The following is a 21,361-nucleotide window of genomic DNA, read 5'->3' as shown; positions in this document are numbered from 1 at the left end:
AATCTGAAACAGTCAGTAAATGGCTAGCTTGAATCTTGACAACTATATAATAAGCTGAGTTGGACAATTTTTAATAGCGCTGGGACTACCTTCGTAGGCACAGACTGATAAGGACATGGTTTAGAGGAAACGAAAAGGTGGATACAATTGCCATCATCGTCATTAGCATAGACTTCAACAGTCCCATCCTAAGAACAAAAAAAGAACTGTTAGAGAAGGTGCTTATTGAATGTAAGTATAATGAGCTCAAGACTGGATTAGAGTAGAAGTACCATATCACCAAGAGCAGAAAGATCTTTAACAAGCCCAAACTGTTTCTTGCCAGATTGACTAATAGACACCGAGAGGCCCATAAGTTTGAAGTTCAATGCGGAATCGATGGTATAACCGTCGAATATTTCTCGTTCGCTTATCTCTTCAACGATCATTTCACCGTTCTGCTTTGAATGATACGGGAAAGGGAAAGTTCCTTTTTTCTTTCCTGCTGTAGCTACAAGTCTATATGTAAGTGGTGGACATCTTGCACTTGCAATCCAGTAAGGAGCATAGAGTCTAATGATCCTAGAAACCATCTTTTGTTCTTTGTCGTGGTTCTGTTCAAGAATAACCTGAACTATCCTGTACAAAAAATAATAACAGTAATTCAGATTTTGGATCATCAGATTGCAACAAGAGAAGTGGCCTTCCATCTCATATTATATATACCTTCAAAGGTGACAAGTTCGAAAGCAAATAACAAGAAATGATCAACAAAAATGAATCACATATCTTGGGTTGTACCTTTCAGAAAATGAACTTCTCATATTAAATGTTTTAGATGGGTCTAAACTTGGATGTGATAGAAGAACAGATTCCTGAAAAATAAAGAGTAGGTTACTAGCAACGGAATGGTACCAAGAGAAGCAAGTCTTGTAGCAGAAAATAGAAAACCGAACAAATATGCTCAACATCTTACAGTTATTGGTAGCCATCCTTCTTGACGCAGTGAAAAATAGATTGGCTTTCTCAGATCAGCGTTATAAATCCCAACAGTTTCACTTGGAGAAAATACTCCTTCGGAGCAAGCATTAGTCTGACCATTTTCTTGCATCTCGTGAACAGAAAAATTAGCTGACAGAGGAAGAAAATTACTGATTGACAACGGTGGCTTAACAACAAGATTCCAATCCTGAATAGGATCTAAACGAATGTCCTTTCCAATCTCTGTGGCTTTTATGCTCAAACAAAACCACAAGTCCTTGTTATTTCTGCTACTTGAAGAGCTTTCGCTACAGTTGTGGGTACAATGCAAGAGTTCCTCAGACTCGGAGAGATTAGATACACAAATTTCGGATGTTTTCTCTGAATCAACATGATGCCTATCGACAACTGAACTCCAAGAATATTCGTTCCGCTCATCTCCATTGGACGGCCTTAATTGTAAGATGTATGTCCGTCCAAGTTGTGTTAGCCCTGCTAGAGGAAGGGGAATGGTATCTCCTGGATTTAACAGGCCCACAGATATTTTCTGCGCTACACCACCTGAGATTCTTTTCCTCTTCCTAATCCATCTCCTTTGTCTTGCATAATTGACATATTTCAACTGACTATACGACTCGGGCCATTGCAAACGTTCAAGATCAGGAGCATAAACCCATCCGTCAGAAGTACTTATCGAAGCATTATCAACATGCCAATTGTCAATCCACTTCCATCCTAGGGGAAGTTCAACATCAGAAATTTCCTGCATGACAAAACAAAAGTTACATATTACCAGTATTCGAATATAACCATGACTTGAGTCTAATTCCATTTCTATTTGATAAGCTCGGAAAAAAACCAGCTTGGAGGAGACATGAACCTCAATAAAATTAGGTACCTTCATTTTATAACATCCTTGTTGGGGTCCCTCCTTATAATTAAAGGACTCCTAGTTGGAATAGGATTTCCCTTATTCCTTGTTTGGGGAAAAAATAGAAGTTTCTATTTTTTCAAGCCTAAAAAGGAATTCCTATTTCTTTTGGTAAACCTCCCTATTTATCATTATAAAAGGGAATGAAAGGGAAGAGATTATACACAACAACTTCCAGAACAAAGAGAAGTCAGAGAAAGAGAGATTTCTGAAGTGGTTCTTTCAAGAGATTGAAAGAGCAGAATATTGGTTTGAAGAAAAGAAGATTATTAATCTTGTGAAGCAATTTAGTTTGTGGTTATCTTCTTCAACCTTTAGTAATCTAGGATTTGTTCCAATTCCTAAGGAGTAAGAGATTTGATTTCTTTGTTTCTTTGTTCAGTTTATCCACCATAGGTTTGGTGAAGAGTTGTCCAAGAGTGTTTCTACACATCTTGAAGAGTTGTGTAACCCATTATTTAATTATAGTGGATTTCTGGACCCGTGGTTTTTTACCTTCTAGTTTGGAGGGGTTTTTTGCCACGTTAAATAATCTTTGTGTCTCTACTTTTACTTTCGCATCGTTTATCTTCATATTCCTGAACAAGTTAATTAGGTTATTTTTCCCAACAAGTGGTATCAGAGCTAAGGTTAGATTTATTGTTCAGAAATATGGAAGTGAATACTAATCGCATGATTAGTTTAGATGGAGAAAACTATTTGATGTGGAAAGCAAAAATGGAAGATTTGTTATACTGCAAAGACCTAGCTGCACCCATTGAAAATCACGGTACAAAACCGATGAAGATAGATGATGAAGACTGGAAGGTATTAGATCGTAAGGTTGTTGGATTTATTCGACAATGGGTGGAACCCAGTGTTTTTCATCATGTATCGACGGAGACTTCCGCTTATAGTCTATGGAGGAAATTAGAAGAATTGTATGATCAGAAGACAGCTGCCAAAAAGGCTTACTTGTTCAGAAAGCTAGGAAAATTACAATATAAAGAAGGAACCTCAATTGCTCAACACTTGAATGAGATGAAAAGTCTAGTAAACCAGCTTTCTGCAATGAAGTTAGTTTTGGATGATGAGTTGCAGGCCTTACTCCTTCTAAATTCTTTACCAGATAGTTCGGAGACATTGGTGGTGTCTCTTAGCAATTCTGCTCCTGATGGCATAATGCGTATGAATCACGTAACAGGTAGTTTGTTGAATGAAGAAACAAGAAGGAAATCATCGTCAGACGAGTCTCATTCAGAGGCACTTGTTACAGAAAGACGGGGGAGAGGTAAAAGTAGAAAACCTCATAACCGTGATAAGTCAAGGGGGAGATCAAAACCAAAGAAAGAAGTTAGATGTTTTGGTTGTGGAAAAATGGGTCATTACAAGAGTGATTGCAAGAAAACAAAGAAGGAAAATAAAAAGGATGATGAAAAACAAGATAATGTTGCGGCAGTTGCCTCAGGTGATGACATTATCTTACTCTCAGGTTGTGAAGAGACTTGCTTAAGTATGACTGAGTCAGAACTAGAAACAACATGGTTGGTTGACTCAGGTGCTTCGTATCATGCTACTCCATGTAAGGATTTCTTTAGATCTTACAGAACTGGTGACCTTGGCAAAGTCAGGATGGGAAACCTAGGTTTCTCAAAAATCGTAGGAATTGGAGAAGTGAAAATCGAGACGAGCACAGGGAGTACATTGATTCTTAAGAATGTGAGGCATATACCAGATCTTCGATATAACCTAATCTCTACTGGAGTATTAGATGATGAAGGGTACCACAGTCACTTTGGTGATGGAAAGTGGAAGCTCACAAAAGGGTCAATGGTGATAGCAAGAGGGAAGAAGTGTTGTACTTTATACAGAACTCAAGTAAAACTGTGTAAAGGAGAATTGAATGCAGTTGAAAAAGATTCTTCCACTGATCTTTGGCATAGAAGACTCGGGCACATGAGCGAGAAAGGACTTCAAATCCTTGCTAAACGACAAGACTTACCGAACGTAAAAGGTATAAATTTAAACACTTGCTCTCATTGTTTAGTAGGAAAGCAACACAGAGTTTCCTTTCAAAGGAATGTATCTGAAAGAAAATCCAGTGTTTTAGAGCTTGTTTATTCTGACGTTTGTGGACCTTTAAAGGTCAAAACACTTGGTGGTGCTTTGTATTTTGTTACTTTTATAGATGATGCTTCCAGGAAAGTTTGGGCATATGCCATAAAGACCAAAGATCAGGTACTTGCAGTTTTCAAGAATTTCCACAACATGGTAGAACGGGAGACAGGAAAATCATTGAAGTGCATTCGCACTGACAATGGAGGAGAATACATCGGGTCGTTTGAAGAGTATTGCAAAACCCATGGTATTCGACATGAACAGACAGTTCCCAAAACTCCACAACAAAATGGTGTAGCAGAACGCATGAATCGCACTATTGTGGAGAGGATCAGATGTATGCTCTCAGAAGCTAAGTTGCCTAAAAGCTTCTGGGGTGAAGCAATGCGTACTGCATGTTATCTGATTAATTTATCACCTTCAGCACCATTAGATGGAGATGTAGCTGAGAGAGTGTGGGCTGGGAAAGAAGTCAGTTATGGACACCTAAGGGTGTTTGGTTGCAGGGCTTTTGTGCATATACCTAAAGATCAAAGAGCAAAGCTTGATGATAAAGCCAAGCAATGCATTTTTTTAGGGTATGCAGATGAGAAATTCGGATACAGGTTATGGGATCCAGTCGATAAGAAGATTATTAGAAGTAGAGATGTGGTCTTTCTTGAAAATCAAACTATTGAAGACTTCGGAAAAGTTGAGAAGCATGAGAATCATAGTAATGATCTCATTGATCTAGATCCACATATCTCTTCTAAGGTTATGCATGATAATGCAGGTGAAGAACAAAATCATGAAGATGAAGCTCATGAAGATGTTCCTATGGGTGATGATGTTGAGCAAGGAATGGAAGTTCAACATGAACCACCAGCTGAATTGAGAAGATCGACTAGAGATAGAGCACCATCTACCAAGTATCCTCCACACGAGTATGTGATGGTTACAGATAGTGGAGAACCACAGTGTTATGAAGAAGCCCTACATGATGAACACAAGAAGGAGTGGTTGAAAGCTATGCAAGATGAGATTGAATCATTGCATAAGAACAACACCTTTAAGCTGGTTGAAAAACCTAAGAATAAGAAAATTCTTAAAAATAAGTGGGTTTTCAAAATCAAAACCGAAGAAAGAAATTCACAACCACGGTATAAGGCACGCCTAGTGGTGAAAGGATTTGGGCAGAAGAAGGGTATTGATTTTGATGAGATTTTCTCTCCGGTGGTGAAGATGTCCTCGATACGGTTAGTATTGGGATTGGCTGCAAGTATGAACCTAGAAATTGAACAACTAGATGTCAAGACCGCTTTCCTTCATGGTGACTTGGAGGAAGATGTGTATATGGAACAACCAACTGGGTTTGAAGTTAAAGGTAAGGAACACTTGGTTTGTAAGTTAGAGAAGAGTTTATATGGGCTGAAACAAGCACCAAGACAGTGGTACAAAAAGTTTGAATCATTCATGAAGGATCAAGGGTATCACAGGACGGCTTCAGATCATTGTGTTTTCGTTCATAAATTTCCTGATGGAGATTTGATTATACTTCTACTTTATGTTGATGATATGTTGATTGTTGGTCAGGATGCTAATAAAATTAGCAGGTTAAAGAAGGAACTAAACAAGTATTTCGATATGAAAGACTTGGGTCCAGCAAAACAAATTCTTGGCATGCATATCTCTCGTGATAGGAAAGCTGGAAAACTTTGGCTATCACAAGAAAGATACATTGAGAAGGTTCTAGAAAGGTTCAATATGGACAAGACAAAACCAGTGAGTTGTCCATTAGCCAGTCACTTCAAGTTGACTCGTGATCAGTGTCCATCAACTAGAAGTGAGAAAGAAGAAATGGAGAAAATTCCTTATGCTTCAGCTGTAGGAAGTTTGATGTATGCAATGGTGTGTACAAGACCGGACATTGCATTTGCAGTTGGAGTAGTAAGCAGATTTCTTGCTAATCCAGGCAAAGAGCATTGGTTAGCAGTGAAGTGGATTCTGAAGTATCTTAGAGGTACGTCTAAAGCTCGTATATGTTTTGGTAATGATAAGCCAGTATTAGTCGGTTACACAGATGCAGACATGGCAGGAGATGTAGACTCTAAAAGGTCCACATCAGGCTACTTATTTACACTTTCAGGGGGAGCAGTGTCATGGCAATCTAAATTACAAAAGTGTGTAGCTTTATCTACTACAGAGGCAGAATATATTGCCATTACAGAATGTTGCAAGGAGATGTTATGGATGAAGAGACTGTTAGAAGAACTTGGTATGAAACAAGATAATTATGTTATTCATTGCGACAGTCAGAGTGCCATCCACCTCAGTAAGAATTCTAGTTTCCATTCCAAGTCCAAGCATATAAATGTGAGATACCAGTGGATCCAAGATGTTCTTGAAGAAAAGGTGTTGAAGATCGAGAAAATCCATACTGAAGACAATGGTTCAGATATGATGACAAAATCATTACCCAAAGGCAAACATGAGCTATGTAGCAGTGTTGCAGGTTTGGGGGTGGTAGGTCCCTCTTCATAAGTCGGGAGGGGGAGTTTGTTGGGGTCCCTCCTTATAATTAAAGGACTCCTAGTTGGAATAGGATTTCCCTTATTCCTTGTTTGGGGAAAAAATAGAAGTTTCTATTTTTTCAAGCCTAAAAAGGAATTCCTATTTCTTTTGGTAAACCTCCCTATTTATCATTATAAAAGGGAATGAAAGGGAAGAGATTATACACAACAACTTCCAGAACAAAGAGAAGTCAGAGAAAGAGAGATTTCTGAAGTGGTTCTTTCAAGAGATTGAAAGAGCAGAATATTGGTTTGAAGAAAAGAAGATTATTAATCTTGTGAAGCAATTTAGTTTGTGGTTATCTTCTTCAACCTTTAGTAATCTAGGATTTGTTCCAATTCCTAAGGAGTAAGAGATTTGATTTCTTTGTTTCTTTGTTCAGTTTATCCACCATAGGTTTGGTGAAGAGTTGTCCAAGAGTGTTTCTACACATCTTGAAGAGTTGTGTAACCCATTATTTAATTATAGTGGATTTCTGGACCCGTGGTTTTTTACCTTCTAGTTTGGAGGGGTTTTTTGCCACGTTAAATAATCTTTGTGTCTCTACTTTTACTTTCGCATCGTTTATCTTCATATTCCTGAACAAGTTAATTAGGTTATTTTTCCCAACAATCCTCACCCCAGAAAATCGTGTTGGATAATCTCAAAAACATTGTGAACTTGGAAATGTGCTAAATAAATCAGTAACTTATCACAATAACATGAAAAGTACAACAAAATCATAATACAAAGAAAGAACAGTCTGGTGTAAAAAACGTAAGGGTCAATGTTGAGTGAAAATACATAAAAGAACCTAGCCTGTCTTTGATAGCTCAACCCTATTGTGCCCAAGGCATATTATAATACTACTTTGCAAGTGATAATTGACAAATATGAAAAAAAAAACAAAATTAGAAAAATGATGTATCCTACTTTTGACAGTTTAACATGAAAGACAAAAAAAACATCAAACTCACCTGATGGGAATCTACACCTTTCAAGGGAGCAGCCATTTGTTTTGTAGAATAACCAACCCAACCGGTGGGAGGATTGTACTTTTCTGTTTCATAGAACTCGTCAGTTTCATATCCATCACTGTCAACTTGTTTATCTTCTTGCCTTCCATCTATTGACTTTGAAATCTCATCAGAATCTTTGAGGGCAAGGGACACATCAAGAATGAACTCTGAATTATTACTAACAGAAACCAGAGACCTTATATTTACGAGCCTGTTGCCGTCTTTAACACTTACTTCACTGGCAACAACGTCATTTCCCAACCGCCAACAAGCAGCAGGTGCAGAATAATTTAGCTTCACAGTTGTCCAAGGCCCTTCCTTGGTAGGACTTATCTGAATTAGTCCACCTTTTTTGTCGTTACTCATGGTTTGTGGACCATTTTCTTCCGACATGGGTGAAATGAGAAAGGCACATCTAATTTTCCCAGTTACCTGCTTAGAATCATCTTCGGAGGGGACATTCTGCACAATCAATTTAAAGCTACTCAGGGTACAATACAATCAATGATACTATATAAATGAAAGTAAAATTTGAAATTATGAAATGTAGAAGCATTAACCGTGGGCCTGGTTGAAGACAGTTCAATCCAATTCAATTCATCGATAGAACCATAAGAATCCAAACTTTCATTAAGAGTGTTCCTTATCTTATTGAGAGGAGCTGAATAGAATCCAACAGGTTCCCCTAAGAAATAGAAGAATTATTTAATCAAGAGAAATATCGTTTCAGGGAATTATATAGAAATGGATTATTTAGTGCTAATCACAGAGATAGTATTAGAAGGAGGATATGGTTATAGCACAATCAAGATTCGTGGGGCCTCATACAACAATGATATAATCTTGTAGCACTACATAAAATGATTACACTTGAATAATTGAAGATAGAGTTTAACACCAAATGGTCCAAAACCTTCAACCAACTTGAGTTTTATTTGGTAATTCACCCTGCATAACAAATTCTGAACCTGCCCCCTCCCTTCATTGTTATTTTGAAACGTGGAGAACACGGCCAAAGTTTGGTACCCCAATGTGTGTATGTAAGTTTGGTGATTATATGGGTACTCGAGGGTTTTATAAATTCCCAAATGACCCTCACATGTCGCCTATATGTCCCCCACACAATGTTCTGTGATGCTCCTCTTCACACGTAATCCTACGGAGGAAGACACTAGACACACAACATACCATCAATTGCTCTTATGCTTATAAATGAAGTATGAGTAGCGACGTACGGCAGAGTGTAGATAGTAATACCACCAATAGATCAAGTGGACTGCCTACAATAGCTCTTCTGCCTCTTCAGTTCCCTAGTCTAAGGAGGAAGAGAGACAAGTCTGCCCTTTCAGTATTATTGTACAAGAGAGGAGACATTTAGGTTGCTACTCTAAGCCATTAGTTTATTCCCTCAACATTCTTATGCAAATTGAAGGAAACACCACTTCAGGCAGAGCTGTTGCGTCTAAGTAGGACCAGTTAAAGAAGAGTGATGTTTCAAATATCTTAAGGTTTGAGATGAACCTCCACCAAGTGGGTTAGGCCATTGATGGGAGTGCTACTAGTATATTCTACATATTATAATTAGCAAACGAAGGAAATAAGCACTTACTAGATATTGAGAATACACGGGTTTTGGAAAAAGAAGTCCTAAAGAAGTAACTAACTAGCTAGACTAGCGGTATCTAGAAGCTTTGTCACTGTAAATCCCACCAACGGGCTGAGCAATCCCTAAAAAAGGGGACCATCTAAGTATGTTTAACTTACAAAAAACTATTATGGTTGCAAATTTACAATTTATCTTTTTTGCTGTATTGCTTTCTAGTAGGGAACTAGTAATGGCTTCTGGATCATTTACTTCATATCTTCATTTTGATCTTATGAATTATCATTACTTATAAGTGAAAATAATTAAAAGTACAAGTAAGAATATACAATACCTTGTCCAATGTCAGTCACTATCATTTCCACCGTGTAGTAATCCTGCACGAAGTTAAATTCGAATATAAGCTCACTTCATGTGCCTTGGTGGAAACATGTATCATCTTCATTGTGGAGCCCAGAGTTTGAATCTTATTGTTTACAGAAAAAAAACAAATATAATGAAAAGCCACTTAAATGAAAGAGTTGTTAGAACTCCATACGAAAAAAAATGTTTTAGATATTAGCGCTAGACAATTAACATGTACTAACCTGAACTATTTAAATACCTTCAAATTTAAGATGTTAAGGGTGTTGAAATAATAAGTATGCAACAGGATAACAATACTAGCAAATATAGAAAGCACAAATACATCATGCAAGGAAATAGACAAAAAGAAGTGGAGCTTGGAAGACAACACAATATTCTCAGTCAAACTTTACCACGATCATTACCAGTCATTACTCTCTTGCGTCTTAATGACAAAAAATGCCCCCGTGTTCACAATCCCCAGAAAAACACACCCAAATTTGGCATTCTCTACTTTTCTCCTCTTGTTGGACAAGTTTTATCTTTCTAATCTACCCAAATCAACTACCTCTCACCTTGGTCTATTATCCTCATACTGCTTTATCTTATTAAATTTCGAAAAAATAATATGAAATAATCATTGCAAGAAGAGGTGCCAAAGGAAAATGGACGGAGATAGAGTGAATGCTGGTACTAACTCTTATGATCTGTTATCATGGAATTGCGATCTTTATACTACTAAACAGCACCAGAGTATATATCCTGACCATGTAAAGCTTAGCTGTCTACGTACCGGGGAATCGACTTTGAAGAAGAATGTTTCGTTCCAGACCACCAATTCAAGTCCGGAAAGTAAAGAACAATCTGAGCTGACACCAGATGTACGTGCACTTTGTTCTTTCAGAAGCGAGCCACTTGGGAGGCATTCGTTTGGAACAAGGCCGATAGCCACTGTGTACTGGCGACTGGTTAACCCTTCAATAGCAGGGAACTGCAAAGTAAAAATATACAGCTTCGTCATCAAATAAACTGGACATATCTTTCAGTGGTGAATATTGAGAAGTTAAGAATTATCATGACCTTCCTTATCTATTGAGTGCAATATGAAACTCTACATGAGCATAGAGAATATATAACTATATTACATGTAATTTAATCATTCGGCATGCAAAATTTGTAACTGTTAATTTGTTATAGACTGAAGGTTCCCTTTTATAAACAAGGAGAAGAGGGAGGGTTTCCCCATGCTTTTGCAAAAATCTTAAATAGGGTCAGTTGCTTATGAGGTCGTACAAGGTTCCAAAAGTAAAACAAAATGGCGGCATGTGCAAATGTCCGCGAATAAGAGTAGACTACAAAAGGGTGTGGATGGGGTGCTTCACCTTTATGAAGTTCACTTTCTTTTTATTCTCTCTGTGTATTTATTCTTTTACACTGGAAATTGAATTCGCAAACAGTAACTAGAATCAACTAATTCCCATCTCTTTCCCCTTTTATGAATTATGGACTTGTCAGAGGACACAAGTTCAGACTTTAGTATTATTATAAAAGGAAAGCCTTCCTGCATTTTTTTATGGCTGTAAAAACTGATAACATGCCCTGTCGAACCCCTAAATTATTATGCAAACTGACATGAAAGCATGTATGGCTTATATAATGCAACTTTTTTTTTGTTTCCATGTGAATCACTACCATGTCAAGGAATAAGATATATGATGAAGTACTTTCTAAAGGTAAAATAAAAGGGCAATTCTATTTCCATCTAAATAATTTATATAAACCTGTCCATCCACAATGATGATAGTCGCCATCGCCCTAAACTTCCGCCCCAGTTTGCCTTTAAGGTGAGAGTCCAACATATCTTTCGACACAGGAACCCTGACAGGCTTCACATCTCCAGATGGCATTCTTATGATATTATGTAGTCCTCTCATTTGTGTAGCACGTATAAATATGTCCTGACCAAGTTTGTTTTGTGGGACGATGTAGTAATTTCTCTTGTGATGAAACCCAATAATAGATTTTGCCTCATGGTTAGGTGTAACTGTGTCCTGTCGAATATACTGGAAAGCATTTCATGTTAGCAAGTACACCACAAACTTAAATAGTATAAACTAAATCTGCCACCAAGGTCCAAAAATCTAAGCCACTGAATACATCAACAAGTGAATAAGAATTCTGTAGGACCTACTTTTTTGTAGGATGAATGGGAATCAATAAGATTATTCCAGCTTGCATATGCTTGCAAAATCATGTTAATGTTGGAGACAGAGATAATCAAATTGAGTTCTCTCGTGGAGGTCAGACGTAATTGAGAAGCAGCACCTGGTGAGTTCTGGTCATACTGGTACCTGTAAATGAGTTTGGGACATAAACTGAACTCAAATAACCAAAGAAAAACAAAACTATCATCTGGAACCACAATTAATTCAGATCAATAAAAAAAATTGAGCATAAAACTTTAATGAGTTGTACAGAACTTATTTTAAATAAAATCACCTCACAAAACCATCCATTGACTCCACAAGAGGCTCCCACGAATCGTACTTGTCGTTATATGATCTGGCTGCCAAGGAGAAGCTCATAGTTGAATTCAAGTTTCCAGGTCTTCCATGTAAACTAAATCCAATACCTCCCAATGAGACATTAAACAATGGAACCATCTGCAAAGTTTGAGAAGACGAGTGGGTAAAGAAACTAGCAAAAGTGGAAGCTACATATGAGTAGTATATATGCGGTGGTAACTAATTAGAAATGGATTAAAAACAATGACCGACATGGTCAAAACTAAACAGTGTATTGGTCTGATGGCTACAATAAGAGGGTGTGCTGCTATTAATTTTTGATATACTGTTAGCAGTTAGCAACCAAGAAAGGTCGGAATTTCTAATCATCAAAACTAGTAAAATATTGGAGATACTAAATGTTAAAAGTGCTAGGAACATATTGTGCTCTCTAAACATTAAACGTAGTAGAATAAAAAAAGGCTACTTATAGATTTAGCAAGCAAGTTTCATTAGTCAACATAGAGCTCAGGCAAACCCTATGAAGGGGGCTCCTTATACCCTTACCTTTTTGGTACGCCTCACCTAAGATATTTCCTAGTTTAAAAGTAAACTATTCAATCTATCATTTATTTCTGAATAGTAAAAAGGAATAAATGGAGAGCTTGGGAAAATGTTCTGTTATCATCCTATCATGCCTCTCCAGCTAATATGTTTTTGTATGCATTATGAATTTCCCATGGATATCAGGGAGACTTGAAAAAAATAAGGTTTTGCAAAATTAGATTATATTTAGAAATGTTAGAAAAAATCAACATGAAGGGAAATCCGAAATCCTCACCAAACCCCCATAATCATCAAAAACTGCTGCAGAGAACGTTTGAATTTCTGCGTCAACTACAGTATCATCTGAACCACTAGTGATATTTGAATCTGCAAGCCTCAGAGCATATCTTTTAGGAGGCTTTCTGAAACCACTGCGAACAAGAAATGTACCAACCTCATTACCAACTGTCCATAAGCTAAATGGTTCTGTTGATATTCTAACATCAGATGTATCCCAAATACTTTCTTCTGAAAATTGATCCCCAGTCACCATATCACTACGTATGCATCTCAACAAGCTGAAGTCATCCTTCTTTGGGGTGCCCTTACAAGCAATACATCCCAAGGACACAAATCCTGGAGGAGCTAAAGGCAACCAAAAAGATATACTTTCAGTTCCCCTTTGTTTCTTGATTTGTCCAACAAGCTGAAAGTCTAGAGGGACTTTGGCAAGCTCATCTACAGTATCACGCAGAACGAGACATGTATTGGGAGGCTCGTACCTGTTCCATACACAAAATGAAAGTTAGGGAGGATTGTGGAGAACTATTACAATTCGAAAACCGATTAAGTGTATCACTTGCCCTTGAACTGCAATATCTCCAAGATAAACCATTCCTGAAGGGACTGATGGACGCCATACTGATATTTTCTTCCTGGAGCTTGACCCCTTATTCCACCAAACTAATTTAAAACTAGCAACAGCTTCAAACCTGCGCCCAGAATTAAAAGCCACAGATCTTTCTGATTGGAGAGTATCACCAGGACCATGAGTAATATCTCGGATTTCTGTGCCCCTAGATGCTTTCGAAGACCCATCCATGTATTGGAATATTACATGACGCAGTTCATATGCCCGACCTATTAAATTCATGTTGACAGAATCTGCAGGCAAGAAAGTTCCTATAGAGTTATCAACCCGCCAAAATGCTAGGGTTGATTTGTCTCTGCATAGAAAAAAGAAAGCATAGTTCAATCACATGAAAACATAAATATCTTGAGATACATTTTGCATGCAAGAAAGATGAGGGATTAAAACATCAGGACTTCCGAAACAAAATCTGATATTGCTCAACTTTAATTGGATGACTTTTATGAAAAAAAAAACAGAAATGCCATAACAGAGGACCAGATAGAACCACTTGAACAGGACGTTCTACATAATACCCACCAACCTAGAGAGGAAACTCCATACAGGTTTAAGACATAGGTTGGTGTTATGCAGTTTTAGATTTCTGTATCGAGTTAGATGTTGCAATTTTGACCCACTTATACTACTGAAAAGAGATTTAGAAACAGAATATCATAAAGCCACACATACGGTTCAGTAAAGCTGATTGTAACACAATCCCTGAGGTCACAAGGAGAAACTAGCGAAGCCAATATGCACAAAGCAGAAGAAAGCGGTGGCTCCAATACTCCAGAAGAAACTACACAGCCCATTGCAACATAACCGGGAGGTGCTACAGGAAACCAAATGGAACAATTGTTGTCTTCTCTATTGTCAGTATTTATTGCTGCTGAACTTTCATTGCTGCCATTAGCCCCTTGAGAATCGGAAAAGGCCTCAGCTTTTGCAGATGACCAGACTAACTTAAACGATACAGGCCTCTTCACTTTCACAAAGTTGGGATTTACAGCGAGGACTCTTTTTGTCGGTGGCTTATCCCTACATTGCACAACAGCAAAAGAAACAAAAAGTTTAATAAGTATTTGTAAAGACATAACGGACTTTTTGTAGAACTTTTACTGACGTCGGGGTCAAGTAGTCTCCCAGAACAGCAAAACCAGGTGGTGCACGTGGCCTCCAGAAGGCATATCTTCGGTCACTGTGAGAATCTGCACAGAGCAATATTTTATTAATCATCCAACTTTACTTTTGATTAACTTAAACTTCATCACACTGGGCAATTTGAGTGTGCGTACCCAAAATGGAAATTGAGTGTTTTAACTAACACACCTGTTAAAGTTCCAACTTTGTCGAATTCAGAGCAGACTAGTGTTACTTTCTTCGATGTCATCCTCAGAAACGTCAGAATGTCTTCCTCGACTGCTAAGAATAACCTCAAGATGCTAAAGGAGAAATTCATAAATATATCTGTAACAGCTACATGTATATTTGTTTTCCCAGAGGCACTCGAGAACTCAATAGAGGTATCAAAAGGTTCCAAGATCCTGACCCCGTTGCTCTCCATAGTTAATCCAAGTGTATTTGCACTCATTTCAAGAGTGTCACCCTTGATAACAAGCCTGTCACCATTGTAAACGCCTTAAAATGTCAGTACTTTCCGTATTTAGCTAATTTTCTAGCAAATCATATATAGTGTAATCTCCAAATTGTTCTTTGCTTAAAACAGAAAGAAATATGTAGAAATCTAATAGAAACAATGGATTGGAGTTGCTTAAGTGTTACATTTTCTACCTTGAACAGTTGCAAACTTTCTAGACCTTATTTTTCAGATTCTTTCGAGCCAAAGTCACGGATATTTAAAATCTACAACTACGTCACATCTCTTTTTCTCACAATCTCTTTTTCTCACGAGTCTGGTTTGTTTTTGTTCTGCCGTTTCTTTTATTTTGGTGGTTAAAGAATGGGAAGGTAAAAGCTTTAACAATCCAAAACTCTTAATGTTACGCATTAAGCCATTAGGATTTATTCCTATTGCTAAATGTTGCATTCCATGGGCAGGAGAAAGAAAGTAAGGCGGTAGAATAAAGCATGTAAGTTCGAGATATGAATTACAGCAAGTAGAATCGAACTCGTACTAATATAGTCCTGTACTCCTGATGTCTTGTCTTGCAATCATTAACTTTAATTAGGAACGGATTGTTAGACTTTAGATGAGTGTTAAAAGAAAGCGTCAACGTGATTTTGTTCAACCCCATTCTCTACAGCTGTCAGCTAATTGCACTGATTTCAAACTTAATCATATATTAATATACAATCCTATTAATCACAAAAAATAGCAACATTATCAGAAGTTTGCCTGTGAATAGCAAACTTATCAGAAAATGACCTGCAAAAGGCATCCAGCTGGGCATGCAAAAGTTTGTTGGAAAGTGTAGATGATTCCTCAACATCTTTTGATGTATTATAAAAATTAAGTTCCGGACCAATAGCCTGAAAGAAAAACGATAATCAAAGTTGAAGTATAGACGTGCTATGAACATACCTTTTCTTTTAGAATAGAAAAACTTTCAATTGATCAGCTAAAAGGCCAGAGATAAATCGTCAATAAACCACCGTGCACACTCTTATCATGTAACACTGGTTGCAAATAATATTGAGATCTCGTAGTAACAATAATTCTTACCTGAAGCACTATATTCAGTATCCGCGGAAAGAAACACCATAACCCAACCCTAGTTGCTATCTATATTCTATATGTGTAGTTGCGTAATTATCAAATGGAAGGACAAGATGATACAAAGACCAAAAGTAAAAGTATAAAACACCTAGGACTCGCATAATTTTTAAGCACTACATAACTGCAATGATTGCAAGGAAAGCAGATGGCTCGGCACACTACCAGGTTCTTTATGTGGTGTGTCGCATACCTCTTTTCTAATTTGTGATCGTAGAAAGTATATAACTCTTTTCACGATAAATATATATTTGATTCTTTTCTACGGTACACATTATATTACATAAATATACTTGCACTCGAACACTCCATCTCCCAGAAAATGAAATCTTACACATTTTAACCAGTTAGGTACAAAACTGCTATAGTTAATACTTAATAACTTAACTATTTAACCATTTAATCCTATAGATATGTAAGGCTGAAGATCTCAGTAAATGCCATATACAGAGTACTAGATCTACATAGTATATAAGAAGTTCCACTGTGCAACATAACATCTGGACTACGTGAAGGTGTATCCATAAAAGAATGTAAGAGTAAAAGACCTAGCAACGAAGATATTGTAAACCAACTGGAAATAGTATATTATACCTGCAGTTCAAAAACTATTTCAGTGGGTTTATCAGGTACACTGTTTTGAGTAGGTGCGTTCTCTAGACTTTCCTCCGAAGAGTTGAGAGAATCTTCATTTTCTCTCTCCAAGAACACTTGATCTTCTTTAAAAGCTGAATAGCTACTGTTGGTTCCCAGCAAAATAGAAGAATCCAAATAATGCCCGTTCTGTGTACGAAAGTACATGATTGAACATGGTATTAGCTCTTGCATAACAGATGATTATATAGTAGGTTACCAGAATAATACCTTTATGACAACATTTTTAAATTGCAATGTCTTCCCACTTCCAACATAAATAATAGCTTCAGTGCTAGGACTACGAAGATTAGATCCCCATCTGTCCCGTAAATGTAAGGTCCCGCCTTTTCCATCATAAATAAAATGATCAAATCTTTCATCATCAGCAATCAGAGGTGTCTGAGGTGAAAGTGAGAATTCTGCAGAAGGCTGATTATAAATTGGCTGGTCTAGAATTATTGCATTGGCAATATGAGGAGGGTTATCATCTTCAGTGTTTGACAGCATACTGCCAACAGTTGGAACAAAAAACTCCACAACAGCCAGTAAGAAATCAAGTGCAACAAGCAACTGAGGCCTTTGGACACATAAGGAGATGGAAGTTGATGATAGATAAAACTTGGCATCGACAATAAGCATTGTTGGAATCGGATTTACATTGGTGTTACTCAGAACACTTTTACCGATACTAGCATTGTGCTCGTTATCATCGAGAGATGTAGAGAAAAGAGGACCATATTCAAGATTCCCGGGTTTCCCTATTGCCAGCCGAAATTCCTGTTTAGTTCCTTCTCGATCGTCAACGACAGTGAAATCTTTGAGTGTTGCTGATAGAAAGCCTTCTCCAATTGTATTGGACTTAAAAAGAAGCCATGCACCACTAGCCTGCAATAAGGGATAGGTGAGAGAAATCAGACGTGTTATGATCTATTCGAAAGTGGAGAAAGAACAAAAAAACATCCGACTTACTCGGATGTTACAGTTTAAAAGATCTATAACATGTCAGGAGTACCGACGGATTACTAAGAAGATAAGATCCAACTTAGTAGTTAGAAATAGAATTGAAGGGTTAAAGTCCATTACTAACATCATAATGGGTGATTAATCCACTCATGTCACTTAATGAGCCTAAGGTCCATATTTTGGAGGACTTCAAATAATTCATGAAGAAACAACTTCAATTGATTTGGCTAATTAGGTGGAGGTCCAGAATAGTTCTACAAATACCAAACTTTCCTTCCACCACAAAATCAGCATTAGGAACAACCGAAAAGTTCTCTGTAAAACTATCAACTACATTTTTTCTTCATTTGTTGGATCTGATTAATCTTTATCATTTTTAAATTTGGAGTTTAATCTCTTTCTTGAATCCTATATTTCTGAACCAAACCATCCATTAAAAATAGACGTTCCATCTTCCATCAATCTATTTGAATCAAGACCTACGATCTCTCTCTAGAATTTTGATATGTGTTTGATCAAGATCACTAAACCTTCATTTTCATCATCTTCTTTCATAAAATCTAAAATTTATCCATATACTGATAAAATCGTTGGCTATGAAGGTGTTCGTGATCATCACAGTGTATGAATGCTTTATACAGATTTATGAAACATCAATTACAAATTCATGAAGCTTCATACAAACTTTTGAAGCTCCGTACATATTTCTGGAGCTTCCATCATATTTGTGAAGGTCCTTGGACGGATTTATGAAGCTTCATAAAGATTTACGAGTTTCATACAGAGTTACAAGCTTCATATATATATATATATATATATATATATATATATATATATATATATATATATATATATATATAATTTATATATATATATATATATATATATATATATATATATGTTATAGTAAGCAAATTAACAAAATTTATTCTAACATATATATGAAGCTTTAAATAGTTTTGGGAAACTTCATACAGTGCCTGAAATGCTTGTTCTTATAGTTAGCAAATTAACAAAATCTTATTTTGAAGCTTTACACAGGTTTCTGTTTTCATTCATGTTTTAGTTGAAATTTGATATTTATGTTTGTAATATGAAACTTTAGACTGCGTTATGAAACTTCACAGAGAGTTATGAAGCGTTATGTAATCTAATAAAGCTATATAGATTATAGAATCTATGGAGCATTCATAATCTGTTATGAATTTTCGCATCTAAACTTCAAACTTTTTTAATCCGATTAGGTAATAATTCAATTACGTAATAATTCACCGGAAAACACCAGAAACAATTTATTTAAGCAATACATGGATTGACCGATTAGATTTCCTAATGTAATGAACTTCGAAAACTATGAGATTAAAGAAAAGTAGAAAGACAAACTAGGTTATCAAACTTCTAGAGAGAGAAACTAGGGTTGTTCAGTTAGTGGGGGTAAGGGAATCCATGGTTTAGCCGTTTAGGTTTGTTCAATCTCAATGAGAGGAAGCCGAAGAAGTGCATGAGCTTGAAAGCGTTATTTCAAAATAAATGGAATACACTCTAAATTAGTTCAGGTAGAAGGCCAAAAAGGACTTCTTTACCATTTTGGACATTTGGGCAACTAATTGCCTTCCGTGGACGGGAGTCCCATTAACGTGCCAAAATGAACCATAAGCCCATGGCCTGTTGGAAATACACACCTAAGGAAGAGTCGCTATTCAGGATTCTAAGTTCTAACCAAATAAAATTCAGTCCCTTCAGATTTTCCAATTGAACATGCTGCTATTTCATTATCAAATATCACACGGATCATCGAAAACATGTCACTCTTCAATTTACAAACCCAAACACCGAGACTGTAGGGGTTTTTATAGCAGGCTTACTGAGCAACTTTATTTGTCAATCAGCGTGAATGTAATAGGAAATAGAGTATTCTAGTTTCTGTTTGACGAACAAACTTCCAGGGCGCCAAGAGAATTCTACCCTTTATAATGCAAGGGGATGGATTTGGGTGAAGCTAGAGTGTTTGTTCTTCCTTGGAACCATAACAAAAGTGTATTATTACTAACTTCATGACATCCTCAAAATCATGTTTCAAAAAAATAGTATTTTAACGTGGGCATCCCCTCCCAAGATCTTAAGCAGTGAACAGTCCTAAAAAATATCATGTGAACATAATTCAGTGGAAGAGGGACATTTAAAGGGTCAACTACTTTGTAGCTTGCGTTGGATATGGAACAAAGTATGCAACAGTCTGAAACGATTGTCCTAAACGAGTTGGTTGATTAAACAGGACACTTTTCCTTTGTAATAAGGTGAGACATGCAGAGAGGGATCATGTTGAAGGTTGGTTTCTTTAATATCACTGTTATTTTGTTAATATTGTTGGTAGGCAGGATTTTAGTTGATATAGCCCGGGTACTTGGGCGATATGTTGCCACCGCACTTGGTTTACATTCTTTTCTTTTGATTATTTTTCCTTCTTAACCTATTCAATCATCTTCTGAAAATATTGTTAAAACAGAAAACCTCATGTTTGGACATTTGGTCTTGAAGTGGCTATTCTGAGTTCTAATACGTTTAGGAAGATATACTGAAACTGTGGTGCTTTTTGGATGGGCTCTTCCAGATTATTTTAGTATCTTATTTAGTTATTTTGTCCTCGTTGTTAGGGCACAAATTTAAAGAAGAATTAAAAATCTATGAGGTTCCATCCGGTTATTCCACATGCGATCTTATAGGCGAATCAGGACACACAGAACAGGTCAATTCTCAAATAGGAGGACAGAATTTGGTAAATCAACATGATGATACTTACTTTTATTTACTTTTGGGCTAAGAGGAAAAATAGGACGATATAGAATCATTTAAGGACTTTACTCAAATCTAAGACCCTAGGAGGCATTGTTTGCAACACTGGATATGGCTTGGAAGTCATTTCCTACTCCTCATAATGTTAAAGTATAGTCTTCACTTCACTGTTTTAGCGTTTCCACTTCTTTGTCCATACTGAACAGTGTGACTGTTTTACAACCATACTTAATATTACCATACAATCTTAGGCAAGTTACGATGTTCTTATACTTATACTTTAAAGAGAAGACATCTATATGTTGTCCAAAGGCCTCAAGCTCTCCATTGGCTGATGAGTGACTATTGCTACAACTTGACGATAAAATGTATACAAGGGGTCCTTTTATAGGGTAAGAGCGTCTCTACGAGTGGCCAAAACTATATCAGTTCGTAATTACAATTATTCTAGTTAGTCGGCGAGGCTCTTCTTTGACCGAAACTCTATAATTAATAATATTACAAATGTGCTTATTTCTCTACTTGCTATTAGAAGTAACAAAAGTAATAGTAATAAAGTATTAGGGGCACTTCCTACTGAATGGGATGGTCGGCGCTATATCAATAATAATTAGGGGGAGAAGTTCTTCAGTGTTGTAGTAAGGGGTTATACATGTTGCGGAGGAGTTATTCATATAAAGAGCCCAAAAGGAATTTCATAGTATTTTACGGATAAACTTATCTACAAATGAGTTATTTTTATCTTTGTTATTATTATTTGATTGTTATCTTGACATTATAGTTCCGGCATC

General features: G+C 36.7%; 1 protein-coding gene across 1 annotated transcript in view; it reads right to left on the bottom strand.

Moving 5' to 3' along the window:
• The window catches only part of LOC147536794 (pleckstrin homology (PH) domain-containing protein), a 48,473-nt gene that overhangs the window by 8,213 nt on the left and 18,899 nt on the right, over positions 1 to 21,361 (bottom strand). The window contains exons 32-50 of the mRNA XM_086644190.1: positions 17,043 to 17,699; positions 16,773 to 16,961; positions 15,831 to 15,934; positions 14,774 to 15,063; positions 14,568 to 14,652; positions 14,135 to 14,482; positions 13,398 to 13,760; positions 12,830 to 13,316; positions 11,984 to 12,147; positions 11,676 to 11,835; positions 11,266 to 11,547; positions 10,278 to 10,475; positions 9,474 to 9,516; positions 8,097 to 8,221; positions 7,495 to 7,998; positions 956 to 1,723; positions 781 to 854; positions 273 to 618; positions 90 to 188 (exon numbers count right to left, since the gene is read on the bottom strand). Of these exons, the coding sequence (XP_086500316.1) occupies positions 90 to 188; positions 273 to 618; positions 781 to 854; positions 956 to 1,723; positions 7,495 to 7,998; positions 8,097 to 8,221; positions 9,474 to 9,516; positions 10,278 to 10,475; positions 11,266 to 11,547; positions 11,676 to 11,835; positions 11,984 to 12,147; positions 12,830 to 13,316; positions 13,398 to 13,760; positions 14,135 to 14,482; positions 14,568 to 14,652; positions 14,774 to 15,063; positions 15,831 to 15,934; positions 16,773 to 16,961; positions 17,043 to 17,699 (5,286 nt within the window). The remainder of the gene's footprint in view (positions 1 to 89; positions 189 to 272; positions 619 to 780; positions 855 to 955; positions 1,724 to 7,494; positions 7,999 to 8,096; positions 8,222 to 9,473; positions 9,517 to 10,277; positions 10,476 to 11,265; positions 11,548 to 11,675; positions 11,836 to 11,983; positions 12,148 to 12,829; positions 13,317 to 13,397; positions 13,761 to 14,134; positions 14,483 to 14,567; positions 14,653 to 14,773; positions 15,064 to 15,830; positions 15,935 to 16,772; positions 16,962 to 17,042; positions 17,700 to 21,361) is intronic.

The sequence above is a fragment of the Eschscholzia californica genome, unplaced genomic scaffold (genome assembly GCF_041429995.1).
Source record: "Eschscholzia californica isolate CP2 unplaced genomic scaffold, dmEscCali1.0.p SCAF_5, whole genome shotgun sequence".
NCBI classification, from domain to species: Eukaryota; Viridiplantae; Streptophyta; class Magnoliopsida; order Ranunculales; family Papaveraceae; genus Eschscholzia; species Eschscholzia californica.
The sequence above is the reverse complement of the archived record's forward strand: the minus strand, read 5'-3'. Positions and strand labels throughout refer to the sequence as shown.